Source organism: Chrysochloris asiatica, unplaced genomic scaffold (assembly GCF_000296735.1).
Source record: "Chrysochloris asiatica unplaced genomic scaffold, ChrAsi1.0 scaffold00009, whole genome shotgun sequence".
In the NCBI taxonomy this organism is placed as follows: domain Eukaryota; kingdom Metazoa; phylum Chordata; class Mammalia; order Afrosoricida; family Chrysochloridae; genus Chrysochloris; species Chrysochloris asiatica.
This window is the reverse complement of record NW_006408527.1, coordinates 22,710,135-22,726,840: the sequence shown is the minus strand read 5'-3', so window position 1 is coordinate 22,726,840 and position 16,706 is coordinate 22,710,135. Positions and strand designations below refer to the sequence as shown.

The 16,706-nt window shown below is 49.4% G+C and overlaps 1 protein-coding gene across 4 annotated transcripts; it reads right to left on the bottom strand.

The window, feature by feature from the left end:
* Positions 1–362: 362 nt before the first annotated feature.
* Positions 363–15,433, bottom strand: TNNT2 (troponin T type 2 (cardiac)). Of its 4 annotated transcripts, none has more exons than XM_006834147.1 (14): positions 15,396–15,433; positions 14,943–14,971; positions 11,328–11,357; positions 8,903–8,968; positions 8,463–8,498; positions 7,580–7,613; positions 6,315–6,375; positions 5,933–6,049; positions 5,074–5,151; positions 4,460–4,585; positions 2,991–3,094; positions 2,483–2,573; positions 680–720; positions 363–408 (listed from the first exon to the last, which is right to left on the bottom strand). In XM_006834147.1, the coding sequence occupies exons 1-14, from the start codon at positions 15,431–15,433 to the stop codon at positions 363–365; spliced, it is 897 nt and encodes a 298-aa protein (XP_006834210.1). The 4 variants fall into 4 exon arrangements, with proteins under 4 accessions (XP_006834210.1, XP_006834211.1, XP_006834212.1 ...); XM_006834148.1 differs by having other exon boundaries at positions 2,991–3,100; positions 4,475–4,585; XM_006834149.1 differs by lacking the exon at positions 11,328–11,357.
* Between the last annotated feature and the right edge of the window lie 1,273 nt (positions 15,434–16,706).

Genomic DNA, 16,706 nt, shown 5'->3' with positions numbered 1-16,706 from the left:
TGCTGTGGGTGCTGGGGACAGGTGGGTGGGAGCAGGTCGACCAGCACCCCTCTGATTCTTATAGGCACAAGATGTGTTCCTTCCTGTGGCTCTTACAACCACCTGATACCCTGGAAGACCAGGATCTCCCCTCAGCCTCCCTCCCTTTGCAGGGGAAGTGACAGAAAGATATGTGTTGTGTGGTAGCTCTTTATTATGGGCAATGGGGTCAGGCATGAGTGGCAGCTTCTAGCTTGGGCAGCTTCTGGTTTCCAGACAGAATTCTGCCTGTGGTTCCCAGGTGCTGGGGACATGCAGCGGGGAGACACAGTGAGGATCAAGCTCTTGGTGAAGGAGGCATGGCCTCTAAGGGGCTGTCATCTCTACTTCCAGCGTCCAGTGACTTTGGCTTTCCCTCGGGTCTTGGAGCTGTGGGAGAAGAAGACCCACTCAGATGGGGGACATATGGCAGAGTAGCAGATCCTTGTAGTGAGGGCTGCTAGGAGCAGCCAGGCGCAGAACAGGGCAGCTGCTTCATACTCTGTACCCCATTTCCCACTGGTAAGCAGCACGCGGGGGAGAAAAGGAGGCTCAGGGAGGGCTGTGAACCGAAGGAGAGCTCACAGGACTCAGAGGAACTAGGGGATGACCAGAAAGGGAGGGTGGGGTAGGTAAGGAAGGGCTGGACTCAAATGCTTACACTTTCTGGTTATCGTTAATCCTGTTTCGGAGAACATTGATCTGTAAAAAAGTGGGAATGAAGAGGACAAGGTTGGAGGTCATTGGGCCCAGCTCTGAGCTGGCTGGGGTGGGGGAGAAAAGGGTACAGTATAGCAACAGAGGAGGAGGGAGAGGGAGAGCAAGGGGACTATTATGATGCTGGAACAATCAAGAGGAGTCCAGGGACTTGGAAACAGGAGCCAAGGAGAGGCATCTTGGCTGCCTCGTTGGCCTATCACTGTAAGGTCCCAGGGCCGTAGCAAGCTCAGAATGAGGGTCCCATAAGGTGGGCCTCCTGAGAGTTGGGGTCATGCAAGGCTGGGTAACTGGATGTGTGTTCCAGCCCAGCCTGAGACCACATCCACCTGGTGCCCAAAGCTTGACCCTTCAAGGCGCAGCCTGCTTCTGCACCACACCTTCAGCACACAGCACCCTAGGCCAGGAGCAGAGCAAAGCGTGGAGCTGGTGGGCAGGTGGACGGCACATAATCAGACAACAGTTCACACCTGTGGAGCACTTCATGCATCCTGGGCTCTGTTCTAAGCACTTTCCCAGATATTAACCCATAGATTGTAGTGCAAGCCTTGGTATATAATCACTGGACTGCTAACCTAAAGTTGGCAGTTCAAACCCACCAGCCATTCTTGAAACCTTGTATAGACTTAAAGTCACATGACAACAAGGACTGTAGTGCTAGTTAGCAAGTTAGTACACGTGAAGTACTCAGAGCCTGAGTACAACACATTGGCTATCATCACTGTTATTGTTACAGCTGTTGCCAATGTTCTGTTATTATCATCTCGCTAATCCTCACAGTGATTCTGGGTGGCATGCCATTGTGAAGCTGCTAACCAAAAGATTTGAAGTGTGAGTTCATACAGATGAACCTCAGAAGAAAGGCCTTGGTGATGTACTTCCTAAATATCAACGATTTGAAACCTTATAGATCCAGTTCTCCTCTGACACATATGAAGACATCATGAGTTGAGGTCAACTGGTTTCATCCTCGCAATAACCCTATGAGCTAGATCCTTTTGTTATCTTGGGATTTCAGTGAGAAAACAAAGGCATGGACAAGTCCCACAGCTAGTAAGTGGCAGAGCCAGAACATTTACCAGCATCAACACCTGTCTCAGCCTCACCCTGTGGCCATGGGAGCCTGAGCTAGGCTCAGGGAAGGACCCCCTTGGATGGGGGAGGGGAGGTTAAGTAGGAACAGCTAAGTGGCCCTTTGAGACAGAGTGTACCCCTCCGTGGCTAGGCTGAGAGGCCCAGCAGGCAGGACTGGCTCCCAAGTCTGAGCCCGTTGTGCAGGACCAACATCAACTCAGTGTTTTTCCTGACTGTGTCTGCACATCTGAGACCCCCATTCATGCTCTTGAGACCCTGCAAGGCTGAGAGCTTGAGGCCAGCCTGCCCATGCACACATTGGTGAAGGGCTGACTCTACGCCAGGTGCAGGGCTTTGTGCATCAGAGTCCTCCCACCAGCTCATTGCAGCAGAGCTGCTGCCTCTGCCTCTAGGGAAACCTGGCTAGGAGGGAGTAGGAGCTGAGGATGGAGGCCTAGGAAAATGTCTCTGCTGGGCCCCATCAAGCACGGCCCGGCCTGAGTGGTGGGCACTGAATACTGTCGGGCTGGAGGTGAGTTGAAGGCTGGTAAGAGAAACTGGGAAAGGGAAATGACTGGATGATTGGCAGTTGTGTGAGACCCAATCAAACCAGGAGGAGCTGGGAGAGCACGGGAAGGGGGTGGGGGCAGAGGAGCAGCAGACTGCAGCTCACTTCATATTTCTGCTGCTTGAACTTCTCCTGCAGGTCGAACTTCTCGGCCTCCAAGTTATAGATGCCCTGCCACAGTTCCTTGGCCTTCTCCCTGCACAAGTGAGGAAAGGGAGATAAAGAAGAGACCCCCATCAGACTTCATCCTAGAGATGCCTGAGCCCTCCCTAAGACCTGGCGCAGCCCACGGCTGGATGGAGGTGCCGAGCCCAAGAATGGACACCAGGACCTGCCAGGGCAAAGTTCTGGAGATGGGAAGGCAAAGGGACAAGCCGCAGACACAGCAGAGCGCTCCTACTCAGTCCCCTGCCCACCACCACTGTGCAGAGGGGTAAGTTGATACTCAGTTCATTTTCCCTCTTAACAAAGCACAAACTGGAGACAACTCAAGCCCAACTCTAAATGTTCCCAGGGAAATGTGTAGGGCAGTAGCATGACTGTTGGTTCCATGAGAACATGCCCTGTGCCCTAACACCTCCCAGCACCCAAAGACCACCCCTCCTGGGCCCACCTTAGCTGATCTTCATTCAGATGGTCGATGGCTAGCACCTTCCTCCTCTCGGCCAGAATCTTCTTCTTCTTTTCCCGCTCTGTCTGCCTCTTCCCACTCTTTCGCTCTGTCTGGAGGGGGTGGCACAAGCAGGGGGGACTGGTTGGAGACCACCCCTTCCTCATTCTCCCAGTCCTCCCAAAACCCAACAGGATAAGAACTTTGTTCTTGCAACACCCCCACCTCCCTGTATACACTGTCAACTGTCCAGATTCCCCAGAGAAACTGAGGCAGGAACAGCGTCCCTTCCTCCTTTGCTTCTTCAGTCTCTTCCATCTTTCCCCAGGCTCCTTCCTCCCCATCTAGTCCAATCTCCACAGTCCTCCCCTCCAACAAGTGCCTTCCCCTCCCAGGATGATCCCCCCAAAACTACAGGGAGGAAGAGGGTTTGAGGTTTTGGTACCCACCTGGGCCTGCAAAGCCAGGAAACCATGATAGAAAGACCCAGAGAGAAAGACCGAGACGGCAACAGAGACACAGAGAGGGGGCAGACAGAGGGCAGAAGACAAAGGTGAGAAGAGTCACAGGAGGGAAGAAGGAGAAGATGATTCAGATGCTCGCTGTAGGCAGCCTTGTTTATTAGGACAGGAGTCTAGGGGTTTGGGGTAGGGACTATTTGGTAGCAGGGCCATGTAAAAGATTTGACTGGTAGGGTCACTGTGGGGGCAGAGGTAGGGTGGCTCACCTGGTTCTGACCTGGGGATTTTGGAAATCTAAGAAAATGTTCTGGCCCCTTCATTGATAGAGGATACCTGTTTTATATACCCCTTTCCTCCCTTGAGTCCTGATGTGGCACTGTAGGTTAAGCATTGGGCTGCTGTCCACAAGTTCAGAGGTTCAAACCCACCAATCATTCCTCAGAAACCCTCTACAGTGTCCCTGTGAGTCAGAATTGACTCAACAGCACTTAACAACAACCTCCCTTTAGTGTGGAATATCTGGCAGGAGTAGGCCACACAAATTAAGAGTTAAGAGTAATTTCTGAGGAATAAACACCACCTCACATCTGTGTAGCACCTTGGTGCTTTTCGTGTAGTTCATTTGCTCTTCTCAAAGTAGGCAGGGCAAGCAATATTAATCCAAATTCACAGATGAAGAAACTGAGGTTCAAAGCGGTCAAGTCTCCAACCAGAGCTCTGACTCTAGTCACAGGACTCTTCCAGCTGCATTTGGGCACCTTGGAATTCCTGGGTCTGGCTGGAGCCCAAGTTGAGGTGAAACATTTGGTATACCAGCCTCTGGCTGCAGCCCATACCCCAGCAGGCGCCCCTAGTGGATATCACAGTCAGGCTGAAAGTCAGCTCTGATGTTGGGCAGGAAGAGCCCTCAGCCTCTGACCCACAACAGTTGGGAATCCAGTCTAAAATCTGTTTGCTTTAATGGGCACCTCATTCCTCGCATATCTACCAGGACTTCCTGGTGATCATTGCTTCATCCTTGCCTACCTTCTGAATATATCCTCCAAAATGCATCATGTTGGACAAAGCCTTCTTCTTCCTGGCCTCATCCTCAGCCTTTCTCCTGTTTTCTTCCTCCTCTCGCCGGGTTCTCTCTTCCTGATTTGTGGGGAAGAGGAAGAAGAGAGTGCATTGGGGTTGGTGGGCAGCAAATCCTGATTCCGAAGGCTAAGTTTTTCCTCCACTCAGCAAGGAGCTTTTCAAGGGCACAAGATGTTGTTTACTGAATGAATAAGTGAGGTTCTGATCCCCAAAGTGTGAGGTATTACCATCCTCTCAGGCTGGGATTCCCCCAAGAAAGTGTGTTGCTTGGGAAGGGCCTTAGGAAGAGGCGAGGGCACCCAGGGTTCCTGGATAGCTGGGTCTGGGAAAAGACTGAGGGTTGAGAGTCTTTAAAATGCTAAGTTTATAAGAAAGCAGACACTGCCTTGTTAACCTATATACTGTCAGAGCCAGAGCAATGGCCAGCGCTGAATAGATGCTTGTATCTTGACTGAAAAAGTATCTGTGAGTAGAGCAAGGGTTGGGGGACTTCAGAGGTCTCCATGGACCAGCACAGAGCTGGGGGCATGCCAGGGGTCACTCACAGCCAGGCGTGTCTGACGTTCCTTCTCCCGCTCACTCCGGATGCGCTGCTGCTCAGCCCGCTCTGCCCGCCGCTTCTCCTATGGGGGGGAGTTCAAACACGTGGGGGAGACCATCATCAGAATTATAGGGGCAAAGGGGAGCCTCAGAGAGGAGGTTACTCACACAGACAGTCAGTCAAGGCTCCCGTTCTCCACTCCCAGCCAGCTCCGTGGGCATAGGCAGGGGCACCCACTACACAGATGGGTCTTTGCTTAAATAGGGGTGATCTGCTCTAGGACATGTGAGTATAACCCACATCCTACATTATTCATAGTGATTCTGAAATCATTTGAAAAATGGCATGCAGGTTACTCCTGTCTCCCACACCTGCTCCCCCACAGTCCAGCCCCAGCAGCTGCCCTGTGCTCAAAGATAGCCTATCATCAGCTGCCAGCCAGAGTGGTGTCTCTGTAGAAAGGCAAATTTGGTGAAGAAGAAAATAATAGGAATAAAGTGACCACCATGTCACACCCTCCCCCTTTGAAATGACTTGGGGTTTCACAGGCATCGTCCTTTCATTCGTGTGGAGAGCTGTACTGTATGGGAAGGTTCGGGGTGGGAGAAACACAGGCCTCTGTGACTGGCCATTCCATAGCCAGGGTCTGGACAGGGGCCCCAGTGATGAATCAGACTCAGTGCCTGCCATCAAGGAGTGTCCAGTCTGGCAGGGAGAGAAGGCAGAGCCCTGAGAACCATGGTGTGGGGCAGTGCTTCGAGAAGCTCAAAGCACTCTGGGGATCCTGAGGGAGAGAAATGACTGCCTGGAGGAGGTGGGCCTGAGGAAAGGGAGCTCTTTGTGCTGGGAGGTGGGACACCTACAATCCTGTCTTTGAGGGAAACCAGTTCTTCCTCCTCCTTCTTCCTGTTCTCAAAGTGAGCCTCAATCAGCGTCTGCAGCTCGTTCAGGTCCTTCTCCATGCGCTTCCGGTGGATGTCCTGTGGGTGGAACACCAGAGATCAGAGGCTGTCACATCCAAGTCCAGGAGAGACCCCCTGCTCAATCTAAAAGACCTCTAGCAGAGGCTGGGCCTAGCCAGGTCAGGGAACTGTGGCCTGAACCCAGGATACTGCTCAGGGGCCGGCACCCAATCTGGCTCTTCCAGGCACCATCCGATCTGCCCACACAAACCTATCAGGTCTTGTTAGGGGTCTTTGTGACTGCCACCATTTCAGGCCTGCCCTCCTCAAAACCAACACTCACATCAAAGTCCACCCTCTCTCCGTCAGGGATCTTGGGGGGCACCAAGTTGGGCATGAATGGCCTGTTAGAGGAATGAGAAGTCAGTGAGTATCAGCCCCACTGTGGGCTTGAGGGAGTGTGAGTGCCTGGGGCAGGCAAGATCCTTCTTTCTCAGTGAGGCCATAATAACAACACCCCATAGTGACAGTCCTCATACTTGTTCAGCATCTAGGAAAACACAACACTCTTTCACATACATCATTTCATTTTATACCCACTATGTGGCGCTGTGGGCTAATAAGCCAGATTGCAAAGCCGTTTGAACTGCAAGGTGGGCAGTTTAAACTCACCAGCTGCTCCTAGGAAACCCTATACAGGGTCACTATGGGTCGGAACCAACTCAAAGGCACTTAACAACAACATCCACACAGATTAGTATATCATCAATCTCATTTTGAGAACACAGAGGCTCAAAGCCACACAACGAGGAAGCACAGAAGCTATGATGAGTACAAGTTCGTCTGACTCCAAGCCCCTGTAGCTGACCCCAAGAATCTCCCCATGAGCCCAGGAGTCCTACGGTTTGGTCCCGGCCCAAGTTATCCTTACTGTGCGACACCACACCTAGGTGGGTCTCTCTGGTTCTCACTTTTTCTGACTACTCTCAGATCTGTGTGGGGTTGTGAGAAGGCTGAAATACATGGCTGCAGTGTGCTACAAGTGACCAGGAAAGGTACTGGACAAATGAATGAAAAAGGGAATAGGCTTCGGTTTGGGCTGCGGCTGGGTTTGTAAGGAGCCCTAAGTGACACTGTGGTTAAGCATTTGACTGCAAACCAAAAGTTCTGCAGTTTGATCCCACAAACTGCTCTTTGACAAAGATAAGGCAATCTGCTTCCCTAAAGTTTACAGCCTTGGAAAGGCTATGGAGCAGTTCTACTCTGCCCTACAGGATCACTATGAGTCGGAATGAACTCAACGGCAAGGAGTTTGGATTTGCGTTTGGTGTCTGCTTTCTGTCGGCCCCACTGAACTGGGAGTGTGCTGAGGCGCCACCTACTGGTGGGTTTAGTATTGTCCTCTAGCCCTCCCAACACCAGCTGCCCTGAGGTCTCACAAATGAATGGAATCTAAGACTCCTATCCCCTCCCTGTGACCTCTGAAGTGACCCTTGTGCAGAACACAGCCTGCTGCATCCCCGCCCAGGCCCACTCCTGCCCCATTCTCATCATCCTTCCACTCTGGCCCTCCACACCCAGGGCCTCGCACAGATGTGCTACGCTCACCTGGGCTTGGGTTTGGACTCCTCCACTGGGCCATCTGGAGGAGAGAGAAGAACACACCCACAGGGTCAGGAGACCCCTGGACGCCTGTGGGCCTCAGCTCCCCCCCTGCACCCTGGGGTCCCAGGGACATCCTCAGGAATGAAGACAGGGATTATACCCCACACTTGGCATCCCATAGCAGCTCCCAGTGCATGTCTCCAGGGATGGCTGAACCCCACTCTCAATGTGGTAGGTCACAGCTTTCTAGCATTTAGCGGTAACGAGGGAGGAAGCATTGCTTAGAGCTTTGGGTTTCTGTGGAAGGGTCTCTGGGAGTCTTGGCCCCAGAGTCCTCTCCCACATCTTTGCCTCCTTGGTCACCTCCTAGACTTCTGGTGACCACAGAGCAAGGAAGCAGGTTGGCATAATTGTCATCACTCTGAAGGTGTGGCTCGGCCATCTGCAACCCTGTGCAGGCTGCAGCATCATGATCCCCAGGACCATCTCCCACATATCTTTGGATTTGTCCTAATGGTACCACACACCTTACACATGACTTCACAGAGCCCTGGGAACCTTGTGTGTTGGTACCACACACCTTACACATGACTTCACAGAGCCCTGGGAACCTTGTGTGTGAGTGACCTGGGAGATGAACATGGTCCTCTTTCCCTTGGGAAACCATCAAGGCAGCATCTCTGGGACAAAGAGGGCAGCTGTATGGAATTCAACATCCAAAGTGCACAGCTACCACCAAGTCCTGTCCTGTCCATTCCCAGGATGTGTTTCACTCACCTCCTTTCCACCTCCCTAGAAGCAACCCTGCAGGCAATCATCCCCCAAAGCTGCTGAGAAGGGCTTCCTTACCACCTGGAATTCTCTCCTGAAGGCCAACAGCCCTTACCTTCAGTCTCTTTAGTCTCCTCTTCTAGTCCATCTTCTAAACCAAAAATGAGAAATCTATCAAGGTCCTTCCTTACCCTAGCACAAGCCTTCTCCACAAATAGGTTCTAACCCAAATGAACCCTGCTGGTTATGGGGCCAAGGAGCATGCATGTCTTATTCTCCTAGTATGCTCTTAGGCTCAAGACAGCTTGACACAAAAGCAGTAGTTAGTAAATGTTTGTTGATTGAACAATTGACTATTGAATCTAGCCAAGACCAGGTCTGAGACAGGAGGAGCAAAGCTACAAGGCAGAGGTACACAGAGCTTACACAAAGAATACACAGAGTTCTTTAACATGCAGCATGTTATTTTATGCCCACATTACACCCAGGAGATTGAAAGCATATTCCAGGTAGCTTTCTGACTTCCATAGACATGACTTTGTGAGCTCGCCTTACCTTCTGCCTTGGTCTCCTCGCTCTCCTCCTCAGCCTCAGCTTCAGCCTCTCCTTCAGCCTCTTCTTCTACTGCCTCCTCCAACTCTGGAAAAGGGAACCAGACTCATGAATAACCAGGTCCCCGTTTCTTACACTATGAGGCAGAACTCAGAACAGAGAAGATGTAGGAGATCATGAGGGCCCCTGATATCCAGGTCCCCATGAGTTTTGGGACAACTGGTATGAATAACAGGAAACTGCTTGAGTCTAGCTTTAAACCCAAGGTCAGTAAATTACAGGTCAAGGGACAAATCTGACCCCCAGCCTATTTCTGTGTGTAAAATTGTATTGGAACACAGCCCTTCATTTATGTCCTGTCTATGAATGCTTTTGTGTTACAATTGCATAGTAGTTTCAACAGAGACCTTGTGGCCCACAAAGCCTAAAATATATATTATCAATCCCTTTACAGAAAATGTTTGCTGGCCTCTGAACCACATTGAACAGAAGGACATGAGTGTTCTAATCATTCTTCTCTGGCTTTGTGGGGGATCAGAATTGGGCCTTTCTAGTATTTTCTGTACCCAGAGAATACTGGGAGGGTCAGAAGTCTGGGGTAGGAGTGAGTTAAGGTGTAGTGTGTGTTGTGACAAGCATCAGAGAAGGATGGGTCCAACAAGACACATTACTCAGGCAGTTGACCTGACCAGTGTGGTTCCTTGCCCCCAACAACCTCACTGAGATGCAACCCCACCCATTCCCCACCTTTCCACCCCAGAATTTCACAGAATGTGCCTTCCTTGAGGTGAGTTGTCAGGGATGCTCCTTCCCTGTTCCTAGGGACTCTCCAAGTCTAGAGACCCTTCATCTGTATCCAAAGAAAGCAAACCAGCGAGACTATGTGGGTGGAAGAGATGCCCAGCATTGAGATTTTTGTACTCTGAAGAATGGTCAAGATTTTTTCTGTTTTCTTCCATTTGCGATGACAGGGTTGGACCCCACCATAGTCAGGCTTTTGAAGTAGACAGACAGCCAGATAGAATGATGCCAGGTACAATGCTTTGCCTATAGGAAGTGTTTGATTAACACGCACTGACTGATGACTGACTGACTAACTTACAAGTAGCAGCCTCTAGGCAAAGAAAGAAACAGAGTCAGGGTGGAGGGAGAGGTCAAGCCCTGGGCCATGTGTGTGCTTTGGGAGAAACAATGGCCTGCACCATCTGTATTCCTTGTCCTCTCTGAGGTGCTGCCTCTTAGACCCCTGTAGAAAAGAACCTTCCAGAAGAATAAGAGTAGAGACTAGCCTAGCCAGCTAGGATATGACTAGCCGTGGGCCATGTTGCTGCAACCTCTCTACACTCTTCTGATATCTCCATTTTCTGTACCACACACTGCACCCATCTGCTTGAGTACTCCCACAATGGGGAGCTCACTACCTCCAAAGCCACCTACTGCATCTTCAGACACCACTGTTAGAAAGCTCATCGTAAATTAAACCCAAATCTGTCTGCTATCACTCCTGGCCCTAGTCCTAGCCCTGGGGACTGGGAACAAGTCCAGTTCCGTCACCCTCAACAGCTGATGTACTCTGAAGGCTGTCACCGTGTCCCTCTGTGTTGACTGACTCTGGCTGTTCTTCAGATGACTTTGTCCCCAGGCTCTTTGCCCCCGGCCACCATGCCTATGCACTGCCCAGCTCATAGGAAGAGTCCCAGCACCCAACACTGCTGTGTGGAATGGGGGAAGAACAGGATCACATGTTCAAGACGTTAGTTCTCCTCTGTGGCCACATTTGCAGACAAGCAAGCTAGGCCTTTCTCACCCCCTGACTCAGCCCACATGCTAGGATGAGAGCCAGTGTGATGACTGATTGTCTGACATCAGCAGTGTCTGAAGATGCAGAGGGCGGCCTTGAGGGGTAGTGAGCTCCCCGTCGTGGGAGAATTCAAGCAGATGGGTGGGGTGTATTGTAGAGAGAATGGGAACATCAGAGGTGTGGAAAGAGGTCGTAACAGCATGAACCAAAGGAGGACCGCACAGCTAGCCATATCCTTGCTGGCTAGCTCTCTATTCTCATTCTTCTGGAAGGTTCTATTTTGAGGTAAGGCTGCTACAAGGGTCTAAGAGGCAGCACCCCAGAGAGGACTTGGACCTTGAAAAGGAGGCATTGTTTCTCTCAGAGCACCCTTATGGCCCTGGGACTTGATGGCCTCTCCCATGACCCAGGGAAAAGAACAGGGACCAGGAAAGCGGAGTCAGTGGCCCTAAAGGAGAGACAAGATAAAGAACTCAGACCTGGGGTCCTGGACCACCCTCTGAGTCTGAGGAGGACATGGCTGACCCATTCCCACACCTGCCCTCCACACACTTCCACCTCAACCAACATGCAGACTCTGGGGACAGCAGGCAGTGGGAAGCACAACAAAAGGGAAAACTATACTACCGTCATCGTCCTCTTTCCAGTCTTCTTCTTCTGAGATTCAGGGGGTGGCAGCAGCAAAAGGGAGAAGCAAGACAGGTTAGTCTGGGAGCCTAGAAGCCAGGACCAGAGCAGCAGTACTGGGAAGCAATGTTAAAAGTGTAGGCCTTGGGGTTAGGCTGGCATTTGAATTCCTGGTGCAGAACTCTAGCAACTTGAGCAGCCCATTTCCCTCAGTAACTTCTTCTCAGTAACTGATGAGGTGCCTGAAGTCAACTGGAAATCCTGACCCTTACATCTCAGCCAGGGTGTGGATGAAATGATCTGGCATGAGTAGAGCATCAAGCCCACGCCTGAGAGGCAGGAAGCACTCAGTAAGTAAGTGAAAATGAACAGCTCCCTCCCCTGACTCTACACTATAAAGCCTTAGCTTCCCTTTTACTAAGACCCCAAGCCCCACTGCCTTGAGTCAATTCTGATTTATAGTGAGCCTGTAGGGCAGCAACTAAGCACATTAATTGCAGCCCCTCCAGAGCTCTTCTTACTAGCAGGGGCCCCAGAAGATGAAGTGGGTAGCAATGGGCACCCATCAAATGTTACCTATGTCCCTGCCCTGAATCAGCCCCTCAAATTTTCTGGAGTCACATTGCTGACAGCCTTGCTTAAGAACCTGGCCCCAGGTGGATTTGCCTGGCCTGTTGGAAGGAAGCCATCTAAGAAAGGCCCAGCATTATAATACCAGAAAAATAGACTGGGCTGTGTTGTTAGATGCAAACATCTGCCCAGAGAAAGAGGTTACAACTATTGGTTATGCTTTGCTCTTGGAGACTGCTCACTTTGTAGCTCAGTGGACATCTACCTAGGTCTTGATCTCTTGGTCATTCACAACCAGATACTTAGCCATGTGGGAACGCAGGGTGCAATCCATTCCTTGCAAGCAAGGCAGATGCTATATGGAGCTCAGGCCATCATTCCAGTGAAGAATGAATGATTGTGTTAATTCACAGCCAAATCCTACACTACGAAGCAAGCAAATTGCTTCTAAATCCAAAGGTCTGGGTCTCAAATCCCACTACCCAAAGCCTACTGTAACGCGCTAGCGAATCCTTCAAAGCAAAGTAAGACCCACTGTATTAAGAATCTGTGCAAGCAAAATGGCAGAAATTGGAGTCAGCTTCATTTTTCATTTAAAAACTGTATGAAACAGCTTCTCACTTATACTGTGTTCAAACCAAAAGTAACTCCCCTCTCCATTTTTGCTGTGAGTTTCTCCTGTGATGACTCTTTGCCCAGATACCCCATATTGTTTGTTGTTGTTAAGTGCCATCCAGTCAGTTCTGACTCATAGGAACCCTGTATAGGATTTCTGAGGAGTGGCTGGTGGGTTTGAAAGGTCAACCTTGCAGTTAGAAGTTGCTGATCCTATAACACCACACCAGGACTCCAGACCACTAAAACAGCCTAAATGTGCAAGAGACTCCTCATTTTCCTGAGAAGCCACAGGGAGCAAGGGAGAGTCTAGCTACCAAGTTTCTCCTTCCCTGTCCCTGGGCCATCATGGGCCCCTCCTCCTAATGGCCACACACCATATGCTAACGTAATACCTTTGAGGATTTGCTGAGTCCCTAACGGACACAGCCTAGCCTTCCCAGGGTACAGAATTCTTAGGGATCTGAGGGTCATTCTGGCCATTTAGGGTTTAGGTGGGAACTGGAGCAAGGCCTTTGAACATACCCATGTTTCACACATTCAGGAAGGACAAGCTAGGATATTCATTCAGTAAGCTACATGACACAAAACTGAGGAAAGAAATGTGGTAACAGATCAAGGAGTAGAAACAGCATCTGAGGGTCCAAGGATCAAAATGAATCTTTTGCAAAATGATGATAAATCATCATGCCTATATAGAATGGCTCTGGTAGTGTAGTGGTTACAAATCGGGCTGTGAACAGTAAGATCAGCAGTTCGAAACTACCAGCTATTCTGCAGGAAAAAGAGGAGGCTTTCTGCTCCTGTAAAGATGTACAGCCTCGGAAACCCTGTACAGGGTCGCTATGAGTCAGAACCGACTCCACAGCACATAACAACAACAAAATATAGAATGGCTCAGATTACTAAGGACTTTCATGCTCATCATCAAATGTGAAAAATTATTAAATGAGTATTTGTAATTGTGATAATGGCATTGGAGTTATGGTGTGTTTTTGTATAAAATAGTGCTTATCTTTAAGAGGATCCCTGGTAGCGGTTAAGTATGTGACTGCTAACTAAAGCGTTGGCAGTTTGAACCCACCAGCTGCTCTGTGGGAGAAAGATGAGACAATGTACTTCCGTGAAGATGACAGCCTTAGAAACTCTCTGGGGCAGTTCTACTCTGTCCTTTAGGGTCACTATGAACAGCAATGGTTTTTATGATCCTATCTTTTAGAGAGGTACGCTGAAATATTTAATAGGAATGATATGTCTGGGGATTGCTTTGGCTCTGTGCTCCACAGTAACTGGGGGAGATGAAGTCTAAATGAAGCAAACTTGGCCACTGGTTGATGATTGTTGAAGCTGTGTGATTGGGTCATGGAGGCTCATTATTATATTCTTGGTGTTTTTATATGCACCTAAAACTTTCCATGATAAAAAGAATTAGGGTGGAGAAGCAAAACTATCCATTGGGAAAGGTGGTGATTCTATTTGAACTTTTGACATACGGAAGACACAGGTTTAACCATTTGCCTCTAGTCCTGAGCAACCATTTAGGAGTCCTGGTTGTGGGGGAATCTTTGCTCCACTGTGGGTGAGAGGCGAGGGCAGATGAGCTGTTTTCCCAGGGTTCCCAGGAATACTGGATTCCTAGCATTTCTCCTTTCTGGTCCTCCTCCTCCCAAGATGCTTACCTTCTGCAGCTTCTTCTGCTCAGAAGAGGAGGCCCCAGCAACAGGACAGGAAAGAAGAAGAGGGGTCAGTTTCAAACCACATTGTCCTCAATTCAAATGAGTACAAATGTGTGCACTTACCTTCCTGCTCCCTGCAGGAGAAAAGGAAAGGCTATCAGTAGTCCATACCACATGCACAACACACACACATTCCATCACACTTACACACAGCACACACACACTACATACCACACACACAACATACACACACTCCATATACCGCACACACACACATACATACACCACAGACTCACACTATACACACATACCCCACACACATTACATACTACACACACACACCACATATATACATACAACATACACTCATATACCACACACACACATATATATATACATACACCATAAACTCACACTATACACACCCACATAAACACACACACACACCACACACTGGCCTCTGCACAGATTGTCCCATTTTTATTTTCCTCTTTATGTCATGATGTTCACACTCCTCTGTGTGCCTTGTACACGTGCCCACCTTTATCCAGTGCTACCTCCTTGCAGAGGCTAGTCCCAGCCTAGTGGACACTTTCGACTTCTGCCCCCTTACTATTCTTCTCTCACCTCTGAGTCTGTTCCCAGATTATGCCTCTTTCTAGAAAGCCCTTCCCTCTCCCTTTTCTCTCTTTCTAGACCTGCAGTCTCCACACAGCTTTCCCACAAGCGAGAGCCTATACTGCAGACAGCCCACCCTCCAAGGCAGCCCTGTGTGCTAATTCCCTCAGACGGGTTGTCTTCACATCCCAAGCAGAGGGTGTGCTGTGTAAGGGTAGGACCATGCTGAGCCTCTGTGTCCTCCCTGGTGCACTCCCATAGTTGTGCCCACCCCCAGCTTCTCTCAAGAGTGGGATGGACTGTAGTTAGAGAGAGTAGGCTATCCTAATGTAGAGATAATATTGAGTTCAGAGTTGGCTTTTGAGGGGCACCACCAGTTCTGTAGTCTCAGGAGAGCCACTGAATCCATTTTCAGGAGCCCTAGCTCCTGGGTTCCTTTGCTAATGGCCACCCTCCTAGCCAGGTAAGAGCCTGTGGTCTGCCTGGGATGGGGTGCCCAGTGTTCCAGGGGTCAGAGTGAAAACAGGCACACGGGATCCTGGTGCAGGTGTGAGGAGCGGGTGGGAAGGGCAGCACCCTTCATACTCACTCTTCGTACTCTTCCACCGCGTCTTCTGTGTCAGACATGGTTTCGTTCTTCCTCCAGAAAGAAAAAAATGACAGTGTGAGTGGAAGGGGAAGCCCATCCTCCTCAACTCTAGGTCAACAGCTCTGAGTCACAATTGGAAAAGAGATTTGAGAGAACTGGGCGTGACTTTAGTCTGGCCCCTAATTAGCTGTGTGACCTTTAGTGAATCTGCGTCCTCCTTGGATAAGAGGAGACGGGTTTGTTGCTAACCAAAAGGTTGGAAGTTCATGTCTACCCTGAGGTGCCGTGAAAGAAAGTCCTGGTGATCTAAATCTGAAAATCAGTCCTTAAAAACCCTATGGAGCATAATTTTACATTTACACACATGCAGAGTTGGCTGAAGAACAATAGGGTAACCAGCTAATGTTGGGTTCCCTTCTTTCCCCTGAGCTGGTTTACTGTCTGCATTTCCAGGCATCAGGTTAAGAACACCAGCTCTCAAAACAATGTTTCTAATGTTTCTCAACTTTTCCAGTCTACAGAAATCTTCTGGGGAACAAAGTGTTACATGATGTCCCACATACTGGTTCCACATGTTCAGTTCACCACTGCTCAAAGTTCCCCTGGGGAAGGGGCTAAAGAGCCTTAACTGTGGTACATCCATCCCATGGAATACTCAGCAAGGCAAAGGGACAAACTATTGATACTCACAACAGGGAATGGTGCTGTGCAAAAAAAGTCAATCCCGAAAGGTCAGATGCTGTATGATGCCATTCATACAGCATTCTTGAAATGGCAAAGTTACAGGCATGGAGAAGAAATTAGTGGTTGTCAGGGGTTAAGGATGAGGGATGTGTGTGGAGGATGGCAGGGACGGAGGTGTGGCAATAAAAAGGCAACACAAGGTAGTATAGAACTTAATAACACACACACACATGAGTATAAGTAAAACTGGGGAAATCTGAAACAAAAATCATGGAATGGATCAGTGTCAATATTCTGATTGTGATTGTTGTTATTAAGAACTGACTCAACAGTAGGGTTTCCAAGTAGCATCTGGTGGGTTTGAACCACCGACCTTGCGGTTAGTAATTTAGTGTATATTCTACAGCTCCACACCAGGATTGTGATAGTGTACTATAATTTTTCTTCTTTTTAAAAATCATATTTATTTTTGATGAAAATATATACCCATTCAACAATTTCTACATGTATAAATATTCCTGGACATAGTTTGCATTCCCAGATTTTGTCACCATTCTTGATATCTCTACCCAAATGATTTCACCACTATTGACAAATTTGGTCCTGGTGTGACTCTGTGGACTAATG

Coding starts and splice junctions, on each gene's coding strand:
- TNNT2 (XM_006834147.1), bottom strand. CDS start 15,433: ATGTCTGACACAGAAGACGCGGTGGAAGAGTACGAAGA. Junction 8,969..11,327: donor CTGGAAAGAGGACGATGACG/GTAGTATAGTTT, acceptor AGGAGGCAGTAG/AAGAAGAGGCTGAAGGAGAG. Junction 6,376..7,579: donor GAGTCCAAACCCAAGCCCAG/GTGAGCGTAGCA, acceptor TTCCTCTAACAG/GCCATTCATGCCCAACTTGG.